This window comes from Carcharodon carcharias, chromosome 21 (genome assembly GCF_017639515.1).
Source record: "Carcharodon carcharias isolate sCarCar2 chromosome 21, sCarCar2.pri, whole genome shotgun sequence".
NCBI classification, from domain to species: domain Eukaryota; kingdom Metazoa; phylum Chordata; class Chondrichthyes; order Lamniformes; family Lamnidae; genus Carcharodon; species Carcharodon carcharias.
Genome location: NC_054487.1, coordinates 82540952 through 82560384, shown reverse-complemented (window position 1 = coordinate 82560384; position 19433 = coordinate 82540952). Strand labels below are relative to the sequence as shown.

Here is a 19433-nt window from a genome sequence, read left to right as displayed (position 1 = left end):
TGACACCCACATCCCATGAAAGAATAAAGGGGAAAAAAAACTTTACTCTTGTACCCCAACATCCTTGGAATAAATGCCTAACAAACCATTTCCTAACTGCTTGCGGTGGTGCTACAGTTCACTCAGGGAGTCCGAGTTGCAGTGGCAACTCGTTGTTGTCTGGAGCTATGGATGGTGATGGTAGAGGCTCTGACATTCTTTCCATCACATGGCTGACCAGGAATCTCTCCCGCTCTTTCCACCTGCCATTGGTGTGTCTTGGAAGGATTTACAGGTTGATACTCAAAAATCTGTTTATCTGCATTATGAACACACTGTCCTTGGCCATCAGGACCCGGAGTGGGACTTGAGCCTAAAGCTTATAGCTCAAAGGTCATGAACCCACCCACTGCACAAGACCTCCACATTAACCGTACAGACTTGGAAATATCACACAGTTAGATTTCACATGGCTTGGCGATGTATCGGTGACTCACTGAACTGACTTCACTCGCACTTCCTGCTCCAATTCTGATTGCTTTGGTTAATTCCCCACCTCGCCTTCAGGAAGATAATTAGTTTATTGCTTGCAAGAAGGAAATGGCAGCCAACGTTTTAGTATGTTTTTCCTTGTTCTTCACTCGACAAAAGTACGAAGGAGCCAGGCACACAGGAAGAGGCCATACAGCCCCTTGAAGCCTGTTCATTCAATGAGATAATGGTTCATCTGGGATCTAACTCCATATGCCCACCATTGCCCCATATCCCTTAACACATTTAGTTAACAAAACTCTATCAATTGCAGATTTTAAGTTAACAATTTACCTATCATCAATTGCTGTTTGTGGAAGAGAGTTCTTTGTGTGTAGAAGTGTTTCCTAATTTCACTCCTGAATGGTTGACTCTAATTTTTAGATTATACCTCTTCGTCTTAGACTCCCCAACTAGTGGAAATAGTTTGTCTCTATCTATCCTATCTATTCTCCTTAATATATTGAAAACTTTGGTCAAATCGCCTTTTAACCATCTAAATTCCATGGAATTCACCCTAGTTTGTAAAATCTAATAGTTTAACCCTTGGAGTCCAGGTATCATTCTGGTAAATCTAGGCAGCTCTCTTCTGCAAGGTCTCCTTAATGTGTGTTGCCCCAAAATTGCTCTCAGTGATGTCACTCCCCACTACCCCTCCAGGAATGAACAGGTTGTTCATTCTTCAGTGAATATATCTGCAGTTAGTGGACTGAGGGAACAGAGGATATTGGACTGTTCTTCAGGAGATAGGCAAGTTCCTGTTAGCAACTCTTCCTCTTTTCCAGTGACGATTTTGAAAGAGTTTACATTTCAGGATGGGCAGAATCGTGAGAAATACAATGGACACATTCGAGGGCCCTATCAACCATGGTGCAGGGCAGAGATTTCTTGGTTGAGGCAAAAGGAAAGCACACTGGGGGCACTGATATGGAAGGTTGATCATTAAGAGAGATACAGCAGAGGTGAGAAATTGGGAGAATGGAATGAAGTCCTCACAGGAAGCTGGGTGTGAGGAAGTGTAGTTGAGGTGCCTGTGGGAGTCAGTGGGCTTATAATAAATACTCATATATAGCCTTTTGCCTGAAATGGAGGGAGAGAATCAGAGGAAGGGAAAAGTCAAAGATGAACCACATGAAGTTGAGGGGTCAGGGGCGTGGAGGTTGTGAAATTGGAAAGAAAGTTTATTAAACTTCCAGTTCAGAGAGAACCGGAAATGGCACAAATACAATCACTAATGTGCTGGATAAAGAGGTGAGGTGGGGGCCTGAGTAGGACTGGAACAAGGGATGTTCCACATATCTGACAGGCATAGCTAGGGCCCATGCAGGGACCCAGAGCAACATCTTTTATTTGGAGGAAGTGAGTGGAGTTAAAGTTGTTCTTGTTCAATGTGCGTAGTTGTTCAGCCAAGCGGAGGAGGATGGTGGAGGAGAGGGACTGGTCCTTCGATCAATTATCTTAAACTGCTCCATCAACAACCTTTGCTCTGTCACAACATCAGGATTGGAGCTGTTCTCTGATAATTTCACAGTGTTCAGATTAATTCACCTCTTCTCAGCCCATGTTACCTTGCAGCAGCACCTGGATAACGTCCAGGTTTGGACTGAAAGGTTGCAGTTAACATTCTAAGTGCCAGGTAACGGCAGCTTCACAGAGAATACCCAGCCACATACCACCGATGAACCATCATCAATATCCTGGGGATCGCCATTGGCCAGAAATTGAACTGGACTAGCTGTACCAACACTGTGTGTCCACAAGGGTAGGGCAAAGGATTCCATTAAGAGTGGTTCACCTCACATCACGAACCCTCAAAGCCACTGCACCATCTAGTGGGCTAAAGTGCACAATACCTGCACGCTCAAGAATCTCAACACCATCCAGTGGTTTTGATTGGGTCTCCTTGCCAATATTGACTCCTGCCACCCCCATTGCACTGTGGTTATAGTGAATACTATCTGCTCGGTACATTGCATCAACTCGCTAAGACTTCTTCAAAAACATCTCCTACTCTGAACCATCTACCATATAGAAGGACAAGGGCAGCAGTGCTGCAAAAACACCATCTCTCTCCGCCCCCACCAAGTCACACACATCATCCTGATTTGGAACTATATCGCCACTCCATCATCACTGCGTCAAAATCCTGGAACTCCCTCGCTAACAGCACTGTGGATGTACCTACACCACACGGACTGCAGCGGTTCAAGGCAACAACTCATCACCACCACCTTCTGAAGGGTAGTCAGGGATGGGTATTGGAGGTATTGTTAAATGTTTACATTAGTAAAGAACTGAATAAAAAAGAAAATTACATGGTGCCCACCCCCCACCTTATAAAATGTTATTTGTGTTGAAGTTAATGAATCAAAATCAAGCTGTCCCTGCAAACATGTCAGGAATTCTCAATGTGAACTGGATTTTCAGAATCAATTCTAATCTGCTTGCCATTTCACCAACAAATAACTATTTGATTTTGTTCTTTCAACTTCATTTGAGTTGAGGGTGAATGGGAACCTGGAAACAGACACTCGATCAGAATTGTGTTACACACAGTTTAATGTCCACATTTGATTTAGATGCCAAGACCTGATATGGAAGGGCTGACTCATTCACAACACATTAAATGAAGGAAAGAGGATTTTCTTACAAACTTGTACTGTGTTTCAATCATTGAACAATTTTTTTCATCCAATAATATTAAGTTATATTATTTATGACACATTGAAGTTTCATAAAGTATCACGCACCAAAGGAATAAAATCAGCTCTCTCAAGCAACAAGCTTTGTGGCTGACTTTTTTACTGTCCCCAAGGGACAGAGTGGTAGCCCACCAGCTGGGTGCTGTACCAACAGCTCTCATTCACATTTTGTTGGTGGTCCAGGCTCTGCAGCAAATGGGCGGATATCGTTAACCCGTTCGATCAGGGTTCTCTCTCTGATAGAGTGAAACCTTGCTGAGAATGATTCTCCTGTTGTAATAGTGTGCATCGCTCCGTTAGACAAGGTAGCTTCTGTGAAGGTCGTAGGTAACACCAATTATATACATGAATACTAAAATCAACCTGAAAAAACTCCACCTCAGAGCAATTGAAGGGTTAAGTCGGGGAGTTTGAACCATGATAGGTAAGACAAAGCATTCCATATGTCCACTAATGTTAGATCATGATTTTAAAAATTGCCCCTACCAGTCCTGATATGAGAATGGAAATAGAGACCCAGAAACATTTTAACAGCTGAAAACATTCTTATGAAGGATGTTTTTATTTTATTTTTTTTTCAAGAACCCAGGATCACAAAGAATGACTAGAATTATAGCAGAACTGAGAGGTTATACCTATTAGCAATGATTGACCAGTTGTGTGTCCTTTGGAGAGATCAAGGGGTGATCTGCTGAGGTCTTCAAAATTATGAAGAGGTTTGATAGGATAGATGTACAGAAGATGTGGTGGGGGGGTGTGTACTAAAACTAGACATAAGATCAGCACTGATAAATTCAATAGGGAATTCAGGAGAAATGTCCTTATCCAGGTGAGAATGTGGAACTCACTACCACAAGCAGTAATTGAGGCAAGTAGCATAGACACATTTAAAGGGAAGCTGGACAAAATTAGGAACAGAGGACATGTTGATGGTGTTTGTGAAGAGGGGTGGGAGGAGGTTTGCGTGGAGCATAAACACCAGAATGGACCAGTAGGGTCAAATGGCCTGTTTCTGTACTGTAAATACTAAGCTACGACAACCGAGGCCTTCAGGAGAGATTTGGATAATTATGAGAAGAGAAAGAAATGCAGAGCGTCAGAGAAAAGGCAGAGGAATGGGATAAGGGAAATCACTCTTGCAGAGAGCCAGCACAAACACAACAGGCTGAATGGCCTTCTTCTGAGCTGTAATATATAAATTCACCCCTGAAACATTCAAGACAATTGATCTTCACGACATCAATCCTTTGGGTCAATGAGAGTTCAAATCCACTCACCCACTTGGAATCTCTTCTGATCCTTCTCATCCCATAATCCAAAAAATGTTCTAAATATTGGAATTTCCTCAGATATTCCTTAAAATTCACTTTAACCTTAAACTCCAACACACCATAAGATTCACACACTTGTAACTCAATACTAGCCGCACAAGGTTTAATATTTAGATTTGTTATTTGCTAACTTTTTGAAAGACTTGAAATTTGTATTTGATGCCATTTTCCTCTTGGATTTCACTTGGAACTCCTGGAAACCTGATAGAAACAAAAAGATATCACGTGCAAAATCCATGTAACTCTATGAACATAATCAAAAATACTGAAGCTTACTCCTTGTCAAAAGAACAGCATCCCAAGTTGTTTTTTTTCACAATTATTTGCATCATACAGGCTCCCAGTGTCAAAAAGGTAGATTTTAAGGAGGCTTTTGAACATCGAAGAGGTGAAGGATTTGAGGGAAGGAACACCAAGATGGTTGAAAGCCCCCTTCACTGAAAGTGATGCGGAGGAAGGAGCAGTATCTTAAATTAGATCCACTTTGAACAGAGATTCCCCTGATATAGAGAATACCTTAGATATGACTGTGGGATCTCAAGGGCAGATGCAGAAGAGGGAGGCCGTTCAACCCATCTAGGCCAATCATCCACAGAAACATATGCCAGGAGTTTCTTCGGAGGTCCTCCTTGATCAGCTGTAACTTTGGCAGATGATTGGTGGAAACTCTTTATACACGGTGCATCTGGGGTTTCCACCAAAGTTATCACAGCCAATCAGGAGGACTCCCCAGGAAATTCTCAATATTAGCGCCCCCGATGTGGGAAATCCTTAGAACCTAACATCAGTCCTGGACTTGCCTTTTTCCAAATGTGTACCCGTGTCCTGTGCATCCCCCTAAACCTGCGCTAGCCTGGAGCTTAACCATTTCTATTCCAGTTAGTATTTTGTTTCTCATCATAAGGGTCCCACCTAAATTAAACCCTTTCAAACGTGAAATAAATTTTCTACTCTTTCCTCCTCCCTTAGACTTCAACAGAGTAATCAACCTCATTCTCCCCACCCTCATCCTGTCCCCCAGGAATCGGATGTTTCCGATACGTTCCTGAGAACCCAATCTAGACACAGTATTCAAGGAACTGATGAGAGCACTGGCCAGCCAATCAGCACCCTTTTCTCGTGCACTATTTCACAGAATCACAGAGTGCAGAAGAGGCCCTTCGGCCCATCGAGTCTGCACCAACACGTGAGAAACACCTGACCTACCTATCTACCTAATGCCATTTACCAGCACTTGGCCCATAGCCTTGAATGTTATGAAGTGCCAAGTGCTCATCCAGATACTTTTTAAATGATGTGAGGCAACCCGCCTCCTCCACCCTCCCAGGCAGCGCATTCCAGACCGTCACCACCCTCTGGGTAAAAAGGTTTTTCCTCACATCCCCCCTAAACCTCCTGCCCCTCATCATGAACTTATGTCCCCTTGTGATTGACCCTTCAACTAAGGGGAACAGCTGCTCCCTATCCACCCTGTCCATGCCCCTCATAATCTTGTACACCTCGATCAGGTCACCCCCTCAGTCTTCTCTGCTCCAACGAAAACAACTCAAGTCTATCCAACCTCTTCATAACCTAAATGTTTCATCCCAGGCAACATCCTGGTGAATCTCCTCTGCACCCTCTCCAGTGCAATCACATCCTTCCTATAATGTGGTGACCAGAACTGCACACAGTACTCCAGCTGTGGCCTCACCAAGGTTCTAAACAACTCCAACATGACCTCCCTACTTTTGTAATCTATGCCTTGATTGATAAAGGCAAGTGTCCCATATGCCTTTTTCACCACCCCACTAACATGCCCCTCTGCCTTCAGAGATCTATGGACACATACGCCAAGGTCCCTTTGTTCCTCAGAACTTCCTAGTGCCATGCCATTCATTGAATCCTTCCTTGTCAAATTACTCCTTCCAAAGTGTATCACCTCACACTTTTCAGGGTTAAATTCCATCTGCCACTTATCTGCCCATTGACCATCCCGTCTATATCTTCCTGTAGCCCAAGACACTCAACCTCACTGTTAACCACCCGGCCAATCTTTGTGTCATCCGCAAACTACCCCCCACATAGTCATCTATGTCGTTTATATAAATGATGAATAATAGGGGACCCAGCACAGATCCCTATGGTATGCCATTGGACACTGGCTTCCAGTCACTAAAGCATCCTTCTGTCATCACCCTCTGTCCGCTACAACTAAGCCAATTTTGAATCCACCTTATCAAATTACCCTGTATCCCATGTGCATTTGCCTTCTTTATAAGCCTCCCATGTGGGACCTTGTCAAAGGCTTTGCTGAAATCCATATAAACTACATCAACTGCACTACCCTCATCTACACACCTGGTCACCCCCTCAAAACATTCAATCAAATTTGTTAGACATGATCTCCCTCTGACAAAGCCATGCTGACTATCCTTGATCAAACCTTGCCTCTCCAATTGGAGATAGATTCTCTCCTTCAGAATTTTCTCCAATAGTTTCCCTACCACTGACGTGAGACTCACTGGCCTGTAGTTCCCTGGCTTATCTCTACAACTCTTCTTAAATAGCGGAACCATGTTAGCTGTTCTCCAGTCCTTTGGCACCTCCCCCGTGGCCAGAGAGGAATTAAAAATTTGGGTCAGAGCCCCTGCGATCTCCTCTCTTGCCTCCCTCAGCAGTCTGGGACACAAATCATCCAGACCTGGAGATTTGTACACTTTTAAACCTGCCAACACCTCCAATACCTTGTCACTCCCTGTATCAACTTGCTCAAGAACATCGCAGTCTCTCTCCCCGAGATCGATATCTTTATCCTCATTCTCTTGGATGAAGATGGATGTGAAGTATTCGTTCAACACTCTACCGTGTTTCAAGTTTGGTATTCTTGCAATTCTGTCCTGTTATGTACAGGATGAAAAACTTTAGGAGAACTGTGCTAGATGTCCTCAGCTAGATAACATGGCTCCGTCTTCTCTTTTATACAATGCTCTCCTGCAATGTTGGCATCACTCCGCAATCTCCTTCAGACTCTCCTAAAGTTAGTTCAGAATCATTCATTATAATGTTAAATTTCATCTGCACATTTATAAATACATCGCCCCCAGGTTCCCACTCCCTGATCCCAGAGGAACTGTCCTGTGTCTTAAGGGATTGTCCCTTATCCCTTAAGGGATGCCTTTTGTCTGGTATTTCTAGGACAGCCTGTGGAGGCTGATCCTGGGAGTCCTCAGGGTGAGTTTGATTGATTCAAGTGGAACTGCGAGTGACTAAGTGAGTGAGTGAGTGAGCGAGTGAGCGGGCCAGCAGAGAGATGATAATGTTGCGAGTCAACAAGATAAGTTGTAAGTTTTAGTTGATTTTAAAACACCCCTCTCCCTGTTATGGTCCCAAGACCACCCACTCCCCACCCACTCCCATGTTGAAACTGCACCCCTCCTTCTCCCACCTGGTCGGATGGCCTCTGCTCTCAGTCACCAGTGCCCAGCACCCCCCACCCCCTGGTTGAAGTGTTCCTTAGTTTATTTCATAAGAGTTGATAATCCTGCCTGGGACACTGCACTCAGTACATCTACATCTCAGACAGGATTCAGGACCTGAACAAGAGGCAATGTTTCCTGGAGGTAAATTTGTGCATTTAAGTTTTGTAAAGGAAGTGTTTTTTTTAAGTTATGTATCATTTAGTTTGTATTTTTTTTCAATAAAAGTTTAAACTTAAATAGTATCTTGTATCATAAGTAGTTTCTTGCTCAAATATTTTCTACAATTGCACACATCATGCCTGATGCTAAGGGTGGGTCATTCAGGGTTGGTCACTATATATATTTCCCTTTTATGGGATTAGGAATTAATTTATATCATAAAATCATATGGGATTTCTGTAAGGTTTGACTGAATATTTTCTCCAATAAAAGTTTGAAACTTAAGAGCTACAGTCAATGCCTTTCTTCACTAGTTTTCCACAATTGCACACATATCCTGATATTGGGGGATGCACAAGGATTTCCTTTATAGGAGTGGGTTTGCTGTAATTATAATTTCTTTTCATAAATTGGGTTTAACCAAGATAACCAAAAAAAAAGGTGACAACTGTTTTTTTCCCCAAACTGCAAAAGCTGACCAGTAATGACATTTTCTGAATGGTAAGCAGCAATCAGCAGCAACAGTTTACCACTGAGAAAAAGTCAACTGCCCAATCAACTGGGGATCAACTGTGTTCGCCTGGTCCCGATTGGCAACCATTTCAAATTGAAACAGAAAATGCTGAAAAAACTCAGCAGCTCTGGCAGCATCTGTGCAGAGAGAAACAGAATTAAATTTTCGATTCCGTATGACTCTTCTTCCAAGCTAAAGAGAAATAGAAATGTGATGGATTTTATACTGTTTAAGAGGGAGTGGAGCGGGTGAAGAAAATAAGTCAGGCGCAGGTGGGACCTAAGGAGAAATTTGACAAAGATGTCATGGACACAGGACAAAGGGAGTGTTAATAGTAGTGTTAAAGACTAAAGAAAGTGCTGATAGTGGCATAAAGGCAAGAAAGCAGAGTGTGTTAATAGCAGAACAAGGGTGTGAACTAGTAACTGATGGCCTGTGGTGGGGGGTGTGCAGTGAGGTGACTGGGGGAAAAAAGGATAAAAAAAAAAGATAAATTAAAAATAAAAAAATTTAAAAATGAATAAAAAAACAAAATATGTAAAAATAAATAAAAATAAAAAAATTCTATTTTAAAAAAAATGGGTAAAGATGGAGGCTAGAGTTCCTGGTCTGGTCTGAAGTTGTTGAACTCAAACTTGAATCTGGAAGCTTGTAAAGTGCCTAAAATCAGAAGGTGAGGTGCTGTTCCTCCAGTTTGGGTTGGGCTTCCCTGGGAACTTTTTTCACCCACCCCAGTTGAACCGTTTTCCCCCATGTGGTGAAGCAAAAGGAAAAGGTTTTGAATCTTACTCATCGAGCAGCTTGAACGTCTCCCGGTCAAATTGCGGGAAGAAAGTATCAGCATTGAATTTAGCCATGATACTTGTTAGATAAATCTGGTCGCAGTCCGGATGTTTCATGGCCTCCTGTGTACAGAAACAAGAAATCAATTATTGGCATTGCAACTCACAGGCAGTAACTACTGGGGGCTTTACAATGGGGTTTTTCATATACTTAAACATAGTTTGACACAATTTTCTTCTCCTGGAGCAAGTCACTGGAAATGTGAACTGGCTGGAACATTCCCTGTTCATATAAACCGTGCTGTGGTTCTGCTATTTATCAACTCAATTCCAGTAAAATTGCCTACAGCAAAACTAGCCCATCATTAGCTAGTGATTACACAGCAGAAAGCAAATAATCCTCATCATGTGACATTATAATGAACTTAGAACAGCCCACGGCACAATATAAAATGTCCAAATCCAACTCAATCTGTTTCTAGCTGGGGGGGCTGGGGTGGAAGTTTGTACAGCAGCAAATCATCAGGGCCAGAGTGATGATCCCAATTAAAAGCAATATACTACAGATGCTGAAGATTTGAAATAAAAACAGAAAGTGCTGGAAAAACTCAACAGATCTGGCAGGATCTTTGGAGAGAAATAGAGTTAATGTTTTGAATCCAATATAACTCTTCTTCAGGGCTGAAGAGAGGTTGAAACGTGATGGGTTTTATGCTGTTGAAAAAGCGGGGTGGGGGAGTCAGGTGGAGCAAAGAGGGGAAGCTCAGGGACAGGTTAAAGGACAGGGGAGATTAAATTACAAAGACGTCATGGAACAAAAGGCAAAGAGACAGTGGGAATGGTAGTAATAAAGGAACAAAAAGCACTGGTCCATAGTAGGTGTTAATAGCAGAATAAAAGGTCAGCCCTGTCTGAAAGCAAAATAGCAGAACATGTTAATAACAGAATAAAGGTCAGTGCTGTCTGAAAGCGAAATGAGAACAAGATACACACTGGCAACAGGGAGAGAAAATGATTACCTTGATCTGCTTTGGTTTCCAAGTTTGGGGTGGGGTAAGGTGGGCAAGGGAGTGATGGTGTCAGAGGAGAGAGTTTCTCATATATTTTTCTTCTCAAACTGGGTTTTTAACCTGTTTTTTGCCACTCCCAGGGAGATCATGATCTTGGGTGGTGTGGAGTGCCTTATATTGCGATATGAGGGGGCAAGTTGGCTAAGGTAGATTGGGAAACTGCATTAAAGATAATGGCAAACATTTAAAGAATTAATTCATAATTTTCAGTGATTATAAGGAATATAAGGTTTTCCTTGGCAACATAAGTCTAACCATGGCTAACAGGGAAGTTAAAGATAGTATTAGATTAAAGGAAGAGAATCATAATGTTGCCAAAACAGTAGTAAGCCCGAGGAATTGGGTGGATTAAAATTCAGCAAATGATGACAAAAAATTTGATAAACGAAGGGAAAGTACAATATGAATGTGAACTGACAAGAAACATAAGAACATTTGTAATAGCTGCTATAGATCCTTTGTATTGCTGAAAAAAGAGACATGTCTAAGCTTTTTGCCTTGCACCCATCAGCACACACACAAGAATACCAATATAAAGGGGGAAAACAACAATTTATACTGTATGTGAAGAGAGTGCTGATTGGTTGGCAAGTGGTGATGCAGTGGGGAATGTCAGTCACTATCAGTGGTGCAGTTAACTGCCAAGCATTGTTTGAAATTTAAACCAGGCAGCCTGACCCTGTTTGTCAAGGCATTGCCCTGAGGAATGAGTCAGCAAATGACTGTCACTTATTTTGTTTAGCTGAATCAGGCGCAATGTGTATACATGTTCTTGCCTCCAACATACTCCCAGACAATGCAATCCAGATCCTAACCACTCGCTATGTGAAAAAGCTTTTCCTCATGTCACTGTTGCTACTTTTGCCAATCACCTTAAATCGGTGCCTATTGGTTCTCGACTCTTCTGCCAAAGGGAACAGTTTCTGTCTACTCTGTCCAGAAGACACCTCATGGTTTCGAACACTTCTACCAAATCTCCTCTTAACCTTCTCTCAAGAGGAACAGCCCCAGCTTCTCCAATCTATCTTCATAACTGAAGTCCCTCATTCTCAAGAATCTATTCTGCGCCCTCTCTAATACCTACATATCTTTCCTAAAGTGTGTCCAGAATTAGACACAATACTTCGAACCAGTGTTTTATAAAGGTTCACTATAAGTTCCTTTCTTTTGTACTCTATTCCTCTATTTGGAAAGGCCAGGATTCAATCTGCCTTATTAAACGTTTCCTCAACCTGTCCTGTGACCTTCAATTATTTATGTACATGTACCCATAGGTGCCTCTGCTCCAGCATCCCTTTAGAATTGTATCCTTTATTTTATATTGTCTCTTTTCATTCCTTCCCACCAAAATGAATCACTCCACATTTATCTGCGTTAAATTTCATCAGCCACATTTCCGCCTATTCAACCGGGCTGTCAATGCCCTCTTAAAGTCTATCACTATCCTCCTCACAGTTCACAATACTTCCAAGTTTTGTGTCATCTGCAAATTTTGAAATTGTGTCCAGCACACCCAAGTCTACGTCTTTAATATAAATCTAAATTGACCGCAAACCCAAGGAAATTCACAGCGTTGCAGAATAGGGAGAGACTAGTTGAGCTAAGACAGACGAGCTCATCAGCAGAGGCTGCAGCTTTCTCCTGTAGATAACAGGCTGTCTGGCGAAAGCACCAGGAGCTGGTGTCAATGCAAAGCCCACATGTTGAGGCTGTGTCATCTCCCCAGTGAACAGGAGAGCAGCTAAATGGTGGAACACCGACACAACCTGATCTGATAAACGCTGCACAACTTTAATACTGTTTTCACATTGTTACCTCAAAAGGTTTGACGCCACCTATAACCCATATTGTTTCAATCTCTTTACTCAAGGGAGGGAGCGAACACAGTTGAATAGCGCTAGGCAGGTCACGGCAGAGATAGTTCGCATTCTCAGGCACAGAACTGATTTTAAAACAAAAGTAAAATTAAAGTCATTCACTTTCTTAGGAGATGTTGTAACTTATAGATTTAAATCATTCTTGAAATATTTACCTACTTTTAAATTATTCTTCATAAGATTTAACTGTCAGTGCTTCGTTCTCTGATCAACGTACAGGAAATAAATGGGAGCTACTTTAGTCCCAAGGGGTCTGTGTATTGGAGAATGATATAAAAGGAATTTTCTCAACAAATGGATCTAAGCTAGTTTTACTTTGACAGCGATATTTGTAATCAAAGAAATATATTTTGCTGAAAAAAAGAGTTGGAGCTTTTCGTCTTGCACTCATCAGGACAGACACAAGAATACCAAATTTCAAAGGGAGCAACAATTTATACTGCATGAGAAAAGGGTGCTGATTGGTTGGCAATACTTCTCAAAAGAAAAGCTCATTCTGAACATGTCACCCTTTATAGTTTCAATTGGAGCTCTCCTTCGTTGATATCACCCAAATTCAGTTCAATTCTCAGGCTCTCTGAGACACTATGAGTGCGATCTTGCCCTCTTTAAAAATAACCATGGGTCGGATCCATTTTTGGGTCCTGATCATGCACTTGCTGGCAACAAGTCCATTAGTGCAATCGAATCGAGTGCCTCCGCCGTCTATGGCGCTTCCACCTTGAGGCACCCTCTGAAGAGGTTTAAACTTTTGGAAAATAAAGAACTGCTTGGCCACCACTCCAGAGGGAACCCCTCCGCTGGGTAGTTCACCACTCGCTGCGAGGAGTTGGTAAGAGGCCTCCTAGGTTCCAGGCCAGCCACCAAGATCTCAACAGCACCCCCAATCTGCCCACAAATTGGCATTTATTCAAATTGCCTACCCTCCTCTGCAGTGGGGGGGGGGGCGGAAATAACCATTCCTGGTTCCACCCCACCTCCAGCAAGATCAGTCAGAGGTGGAAACATGTTGACCCAATGCCATCCTCCCCAACTCTCCTCCCAGTCTTGCCTTCAAGCGCCCCCACAGTGGAACCAGGAAGATTCCACCCGATTTTACCTCACTCAAAACCTACCCACTTGCAGAGTTAAAATTGGGCCCATAATAACTTTACACTGCCTCATGGGTCAAGAGCGCTGGTTGAACATGGTGGGGGTGGCCCTGTCTTTAATGGTGATCCCTCACACACAGCAGTTCACTCAATGGTTGAGTCCATGTTCAGCCATGGACTTCTTCAATTCCCCTCAGAATTGTGTCCATTTTGGGAAGGTAAAATGGAGTATTAATGTATCAAAGGGCTCTTGATCATCTGACCTACTTTTCCCAACTTTCATCCAAAATTCATCTCAAAAATGACTGCTATGATACATTTGGTGTTCACGACAGCAGCTAGGGATCCAGGAGGTCTCAATATTTTCAAGTACATAGGTAATGAAAGGAAGGTTAGTTGTAGAACAGGGCTGATGAGCTGAGATGACAGGTGACAAACCAATTAACAATTCAATCCATTAAGAATTTACATTCCAAAGATTTCAAGGCTCACATCTCCACCTGTGAACTTGAAGTTGTCAGTTTCCCAGTGAAGAGATTGAAGATTGCGCCCTTTATGTGTTTTGTAAGTCCAATTTCTCTACTTTGTGACAACTTCAAGTCACGTACGACTTACCTCAATGTTCTGCTTAAAACTACACAATAGCAGTTTGGCAAAGATAAACAGTCTCTAATGGCACTTCCTTTACCCCAGATCACAAGGTTTTTCTTGCCTGAAATTGCAAAGAGTGTAAATGATCTCCGTTTCATTCAATTTGACAGTTGTATTTAGAATCAAAGAATGACCTCGGCACAGCAGGAGGCCATTCAGCCCATCAAGTCTGTGCTGGCACTCTGCAAGAAAGACAATTAGTCCCACCATCCCGCCATTTCCCCAAACTGCAATTGTTCTCTCTTCATGTGCTTATCCAATCCCCTTTGGAAAGCCATGATTGACTCTGCCTCCATCCCACTCATCAATGCATTCCAGACCCTAACTACTTGCTGTGTAAAAAGGTCTATCCTCATGTCACCATTGTTTTTTTTTTTTATTCACTGTATATGTATCCTCTGGTTCTCAATCCTTCTGCCAATGGGAACAGTTTCTTCCTACCGACTTTCAGAAACCCCTCACCTCTGGAGCATCTCTGCCAAATCTCCTCTCAACTTCTATTCCCTAAGGAGAACAGCCCTAGCTTCTCCACTCTATCTGCATAACTCCTTCACCCCGGAAATCTTTAGTGCACCCTCTCTAAGATCTTCACATCCTTCCTTAAATGCAGTGTCCAGAATTGGACACAATATCCCAATTTGGGCTGAACAAGTGTTTTTTTAAAGGTTCACCATTACCCGCATGGACCCCAGCTATGCCTGTCTCTTTATGGGGTATATGGAACATTCCTTCTTCCTGTCCTACTCCGGCCCCCTCCCACAACTCTTTCTCCGGTACATCGATGGCTGCTTTGGTGCTGCTTCATGATCTTGTCTGGACCTGGAAAAATGTATTAATGTTGCTACCAATTTCCACCCCTCCATCATTTTCACGTGGTCCATCATTGACACTTCCCTTCCCTTCCTTGACCTCTCTGTCTCAATTTCTGGTGATAGACTGTCCACCAATATTCATTACAAGCCTACCGACTCCCACAGCTACCTCGACTACAGCTCCTCACACCCCGCTTCCTGTAAGGACTCCATCCCATTCTCTCAGTTCCTCCACCTCCGTTGCATCTGTTCTGATGATGCCACTTTCAAAAACAGTTCCTCTGACATGTCTTCCTTCTTCCTTAACCGAGGTTTTCCACCCATGGTGGTTGACAGGGCCCTCAACCGTGTCCGGCCCATCTCCCGTGCATCTGCCCTCACACCTTCTCCTCCCTCCCAGAACCATGATAGGGTCCCCCTTGTCCTCAATTATCACCCCACCAGTCTCCGCATTCAAAGAATCATCCTCCGCCATTTCCGCCAACTCCAGCATGATGCCACCACCAAACACATCTTCCCTTCACCCCCCGGTGGCATTCCCAGGGATTGTTCCCTCCATGACACCCTGGTCCACTCCTCCATCAACCCCTACACCTCAACCCCCTCCAACGGCACCTTCCCATGCAACCGCAGAAAGTGCAACACCTGCCCCTTTACTTCCCCTCTCCTCACTGTCTAAGGGCCCAAACACTCCTTTCAAGTGAGGCAGCATTTCAATTGCACTTCCCTCAATTTAGGCTACTGCATTCGTTGCAGACTCGGTGACCGCTTTGCGGAACACCTTCAGTCTGTCCGCAAGCATGACCCAGACCTCCCTGTTGCTTGCCATTTCAGCACTCCACCCTGCTCTCATGCCCACATGTCCATCCTTGGCTTGCTGCAATGTTCCAGCGAAGCTCAACGCAAACTGGAGGAACAGCACCTCATCTTCCAACAAGGCACTTTACAGCCTTCCGGACTGAATATTGAATTCAACAACTTTAGATCATGAACTCTCTCCACCCCTTTCCGATCCCCCTTTTTTTCCAATAATTTATATAGATTTTTCTTTTCCCACCTATTTCCACTATTTTTAAATGTATTTCCATCCATTGTTTTATCCCTACCTTTTAGCGTATTTCGATCCCTTCCCCCCACCCCACCCCCACTAGGGCTATCTGTACCTTGCTCAACCTGCTTTTTACCCTTAATGTCACCATTAGCACATTTCTTAGCTAATATCACCACCGTCAACACCTCTTTGTCCTCTTGTCTATGACATCTTTTGGCAATCTTCACTTATCACTGGCCCTCTATCCAGCTCTACCTGTCCCACCACCACCCACCCCCCCCAACTAAACCAGCTTATATTTCACCTCGCTTCTATTTTTCCTTAGTTCTGTTGAAGAGTCATACGGACTCGAAACGTTAACTGTATTCCTCTCCGCAGATGCTGTCAGACCTGCTGAGTTTTTCCAGGTATTTTTATTTTTGTTTTTGTTTTGGATTTCCAGCATTCGCAGTTTTTTGCTTTCAACTTCGTACCCATGCTGCCACTGTTTTTTCTGAAGCCCACAGAATCAACTTTGTTGACAAGCCTGATATGGAGCACTTTATCAAACACCTTTTGAAAGTCCACATCTATCATCACATCAACTACAGTATCTTCATCAACCCTCCATTGAAAAACTTAATGAAATTAGTTAAAAACATTTCGCCCTTAACAACTCTGTGCTGGCTTTCCTAAATTAATCCACATTTATCCAAGTGACTGTTAAGCTTTTAGAAACAATAATCCTGGACAAACTTTCCTGCCACCATGGTTAAACTGACTGCCCTGTAGTTGCTGGCTTTGTCCTTACACTCTTTTTGAACAATGGTATAACATTTGCAATTCAGCCTTCTCTGGTCTTCTGGTCTTCTGGCACCACCCCTGTATCTAAGGAAGGTTGGAAGATTATGGCTAGTGTCTCCAGAATTTAAACCCTTACTTTCCTCAGTATCCTTGGATGCATCCCATCCTGCCCTGGTGACTTATTATCCTCAAGTACTGCCAGCCTTTCAAATGGCCCCTCCTTATTAATTTTTAGCCCATTTCATAAATCAACTACCATCGCTTTCACTATGACTTTGGCAACACCTTTCTTGGTAAAGACAGATGTAAAGTATTCATTTAGTATCTCAGCCATTCCCTTCGCCTCCATGCATAGATCACTTGTTGGACCCTAATCAGTTCAGTCCTCCTTTAAACCACCTTTTTACTATTTAATATTTGGATTCCCTTTTATATTGGCTGCTCGTCTCTTCTCATACTCGTTCTTTGCTTCACTTATTTCTTTTTTTCCCCCATTTCCCTCTGAACTTACAATATTCAGCTCTTATTTGTTTTATCAACCTGACATCTATGAACTCTTTTTTCTCTTTCATCATCCAGGGAGCTCTAGATCTCTTTGTCCTACCTTCCCATCTTGTGGGAACGTATCATGACTATAGCTGAACTATATCTTCCTTAAAGGCAACCCATTGTTCCATTTCAGTTTTACCTGCAAATCTTTGATCCCACGAACAGATCCCAAAAAAAATACATCTAGAACATTCTGAATGGTGCGATCTGAGGTAGTGGTTCAAAGGTGATAAATGATTTGTGCTTTCATTTTGAATGTTACTTGTAAAGGTGCTGAACTGGAAATGGGGAAAGCTCTAGGAGTGATCAGTTCACACTAGCCCCCTTACTCTCAATTGGACCTCTGATGTCAGACACCAGTTGGGAAATGTTTCTCCCACAGTGTCCCCGTGAGTCCATCCCTTGGCTCAGCTTTGCTTTCCTGGGGGTGGGGGGGGGGATTATTTTTACCCCAAACAAACTAACTATCACCTGGACAAAGGAATAAAGCAAAGGATAAAGCTGGGAGATTATGGATAGAGTTAAACAGGATTGGCAATGTTTGAGTTCAGCGGAAAGGGAATTGCAAGCTAGAACAGGAGTTTGATAATTTCTCAGCAAGTGATTCTCTGCATCAACATGCCAACATACCTGGGGTGGATACGGTAGTTATCCTTGAAAGAAAGTAATTAGATTCATTCCTGCAGAAGAGAATTTGCAACTTAGATATACAAGATTTATCGGGCAGGATTTTACCTCCATTAAAGATAACCACATGTTGGAGCCATTACTGGGTCCATCCAGAAGTGTGCCCCCAGCCTGATCTTACACACAGGGCGGGTGTGTTGTGTCACCCTAATGCCCTCCCATCCTACCTTCCTCCTGGTCCTGCCCCTGTAAGCATTTAAACATTTAGGCTTGCTACCCCAGCCAAACATGGTCATTACAAACAATCATCATCAGGTCAACAGCGTGGACGGGGTTGGCAGTTCTCGTGTCAACACCCTACTCGGTTCCCCAAGAGCTGCGGGTGGACCCAGACCACCACAAGGCGCTGGAAGCAGCGAGGGAAGCAGCGTAGACAACATTAAAGACCCAGCTGAACTGGAACTCCAGCAGCCAGGCTCATTCACTGTTGCTACGACCGGGACGCTCGGAAGCCCACCCGTCGCCCGTGCCACTCGGCTCGGGCACGTAGACGACAGTGATGATTCGCTGCTTGTCGGGAGGGGAAAGCCGTTGCCCCTTTTCACCCCCTGCCTGGCAAGAGCAGCCGGAGAGGGGGATGCATTGCGTCGCCCGAAGTCCCCCCACCCCCCACCCCCCACCAAATCCTCTATTCCTCCTGGTCCTGACACTCAGCGGGACTGGTAAGTGTGAACCAGTGAAGAGATATCTGGGACAGATATTCATTAGCAAGGAGGTTTAAACCAGGAATGGAATCCAGCATCGTGGTGAAGCCAGACATTTTTTTTTAAAAATGCAGCAGCATCACATGATTGAAAAGATCAAAAACTCTAACGCAGAATCGAGTTCAAGTTTTAGCCATTTCCTTGCTTGGAGGGCTGGCTGGGTTGGGTTATTGCAGGCAGACGACTCAAAGTTCCCATATTACCAGAGGGAGGAGCCCACTGCAGTAAAACATTCTCCCCACCGACAATTCCCTCTGTATTCCCAGCAGCCCCCCCCCCCCGCCCCCCCAAAAAAAACTCTAAAGGCCCACAAACAGGTCCCGCACAGTTGAAGATAAAAGCTTTAATACTCACGGTAGGACCCAGGGCACGTTTCCACCAACACCGATGCCCATGTTACTATCGGCTGCCGCGATCAGGCGCACGGGTTTCCCATCCATTCCGATCCCAGAGCTGAGGCAGGACCAGGAAGCTCTGAGGGTGGGTCAGGGGAGAACCGACTCTTCCCACCGCCGGAGACTGAGCTTACAGGCTTACCAGAGTCGAGTCTGCAGAGCTGACTGGCTGAAGCAGCCAGTTAAATGGAAAGTTGCCTCTAGTCACCCCTACAGAGGGTGTGTGGTGCTGAGCCCCGCCCACAAGAGTGAAATTGACACGAACTTCCACTTTTACTGAAGCCCAACGCAAACTGGAGGAACA

General features: G+C 43.7%; 1 protein-coding gene across 2 annotated transcripts; it reads right to left on the bottom strand.

Moving 5' to 3' along the window:
• Positions 1 to 3051: 3051 nt before the first annotated feature.
• zgc:153031 lies at positions 3052 to 19298 on the bottom strand. Of its 2 annotated transcripts, XR_005946407.1 has the most exons (7): positions 19089 to 19298; positions 17974 to 18023; positions 14113 to 14209; positions 12345 to 12471; positions 9467 to 9582; positions 7270 to 7557; positions 3052 to 4744 (listed from the first exon to the last, which is right to left on the bottom strand). XR_005946407.1 is itself a non-coding variant. In XM_041215517.1 (6 exons), exons 1-6 carry the CDS (start codon positions 19172 to 19174, stop codon positions 4663 to 4665), a joined length of 558 nt encoding a protein of 185 aa, XP_041071451.1. In that variant the 5' UTR covers positions 19175 to 19298; the 3' UTR covers positions 3052 to 4662. The 2 variants fall into 2 exon arrangements, 1 of the variants encoding a protein (XP_041071451.1); XM_041215517.1 differs by lacking the exon at positions 7270 to 7557.
• Positions 19299 to 19433: the final 135 nt, after the last annotated feature.

Coding starts and splice junctions, on each gene's coding strand:
- zgc:153031 (XM_041215517.1), bottom strand. CDS start 19,174: ATGGATGGGAAACCCGTGCGCCTGATCGCGGCAGCCGATAGTAACATG. Junction 14,210..17,973: donor AACTACCGTATCCACCCCAG/GTATGTTGGCAT, acceptor TTGCAATTTCAG/GCAAGAAAAACCTTGTGATC. Junction 9,583..12,344: donor GTGGCGTCAAACCTTTTGAG/GTAACAATGTGA, acceptor TTCTGTACACAG/GAGGCCATGAAACATCCGGA.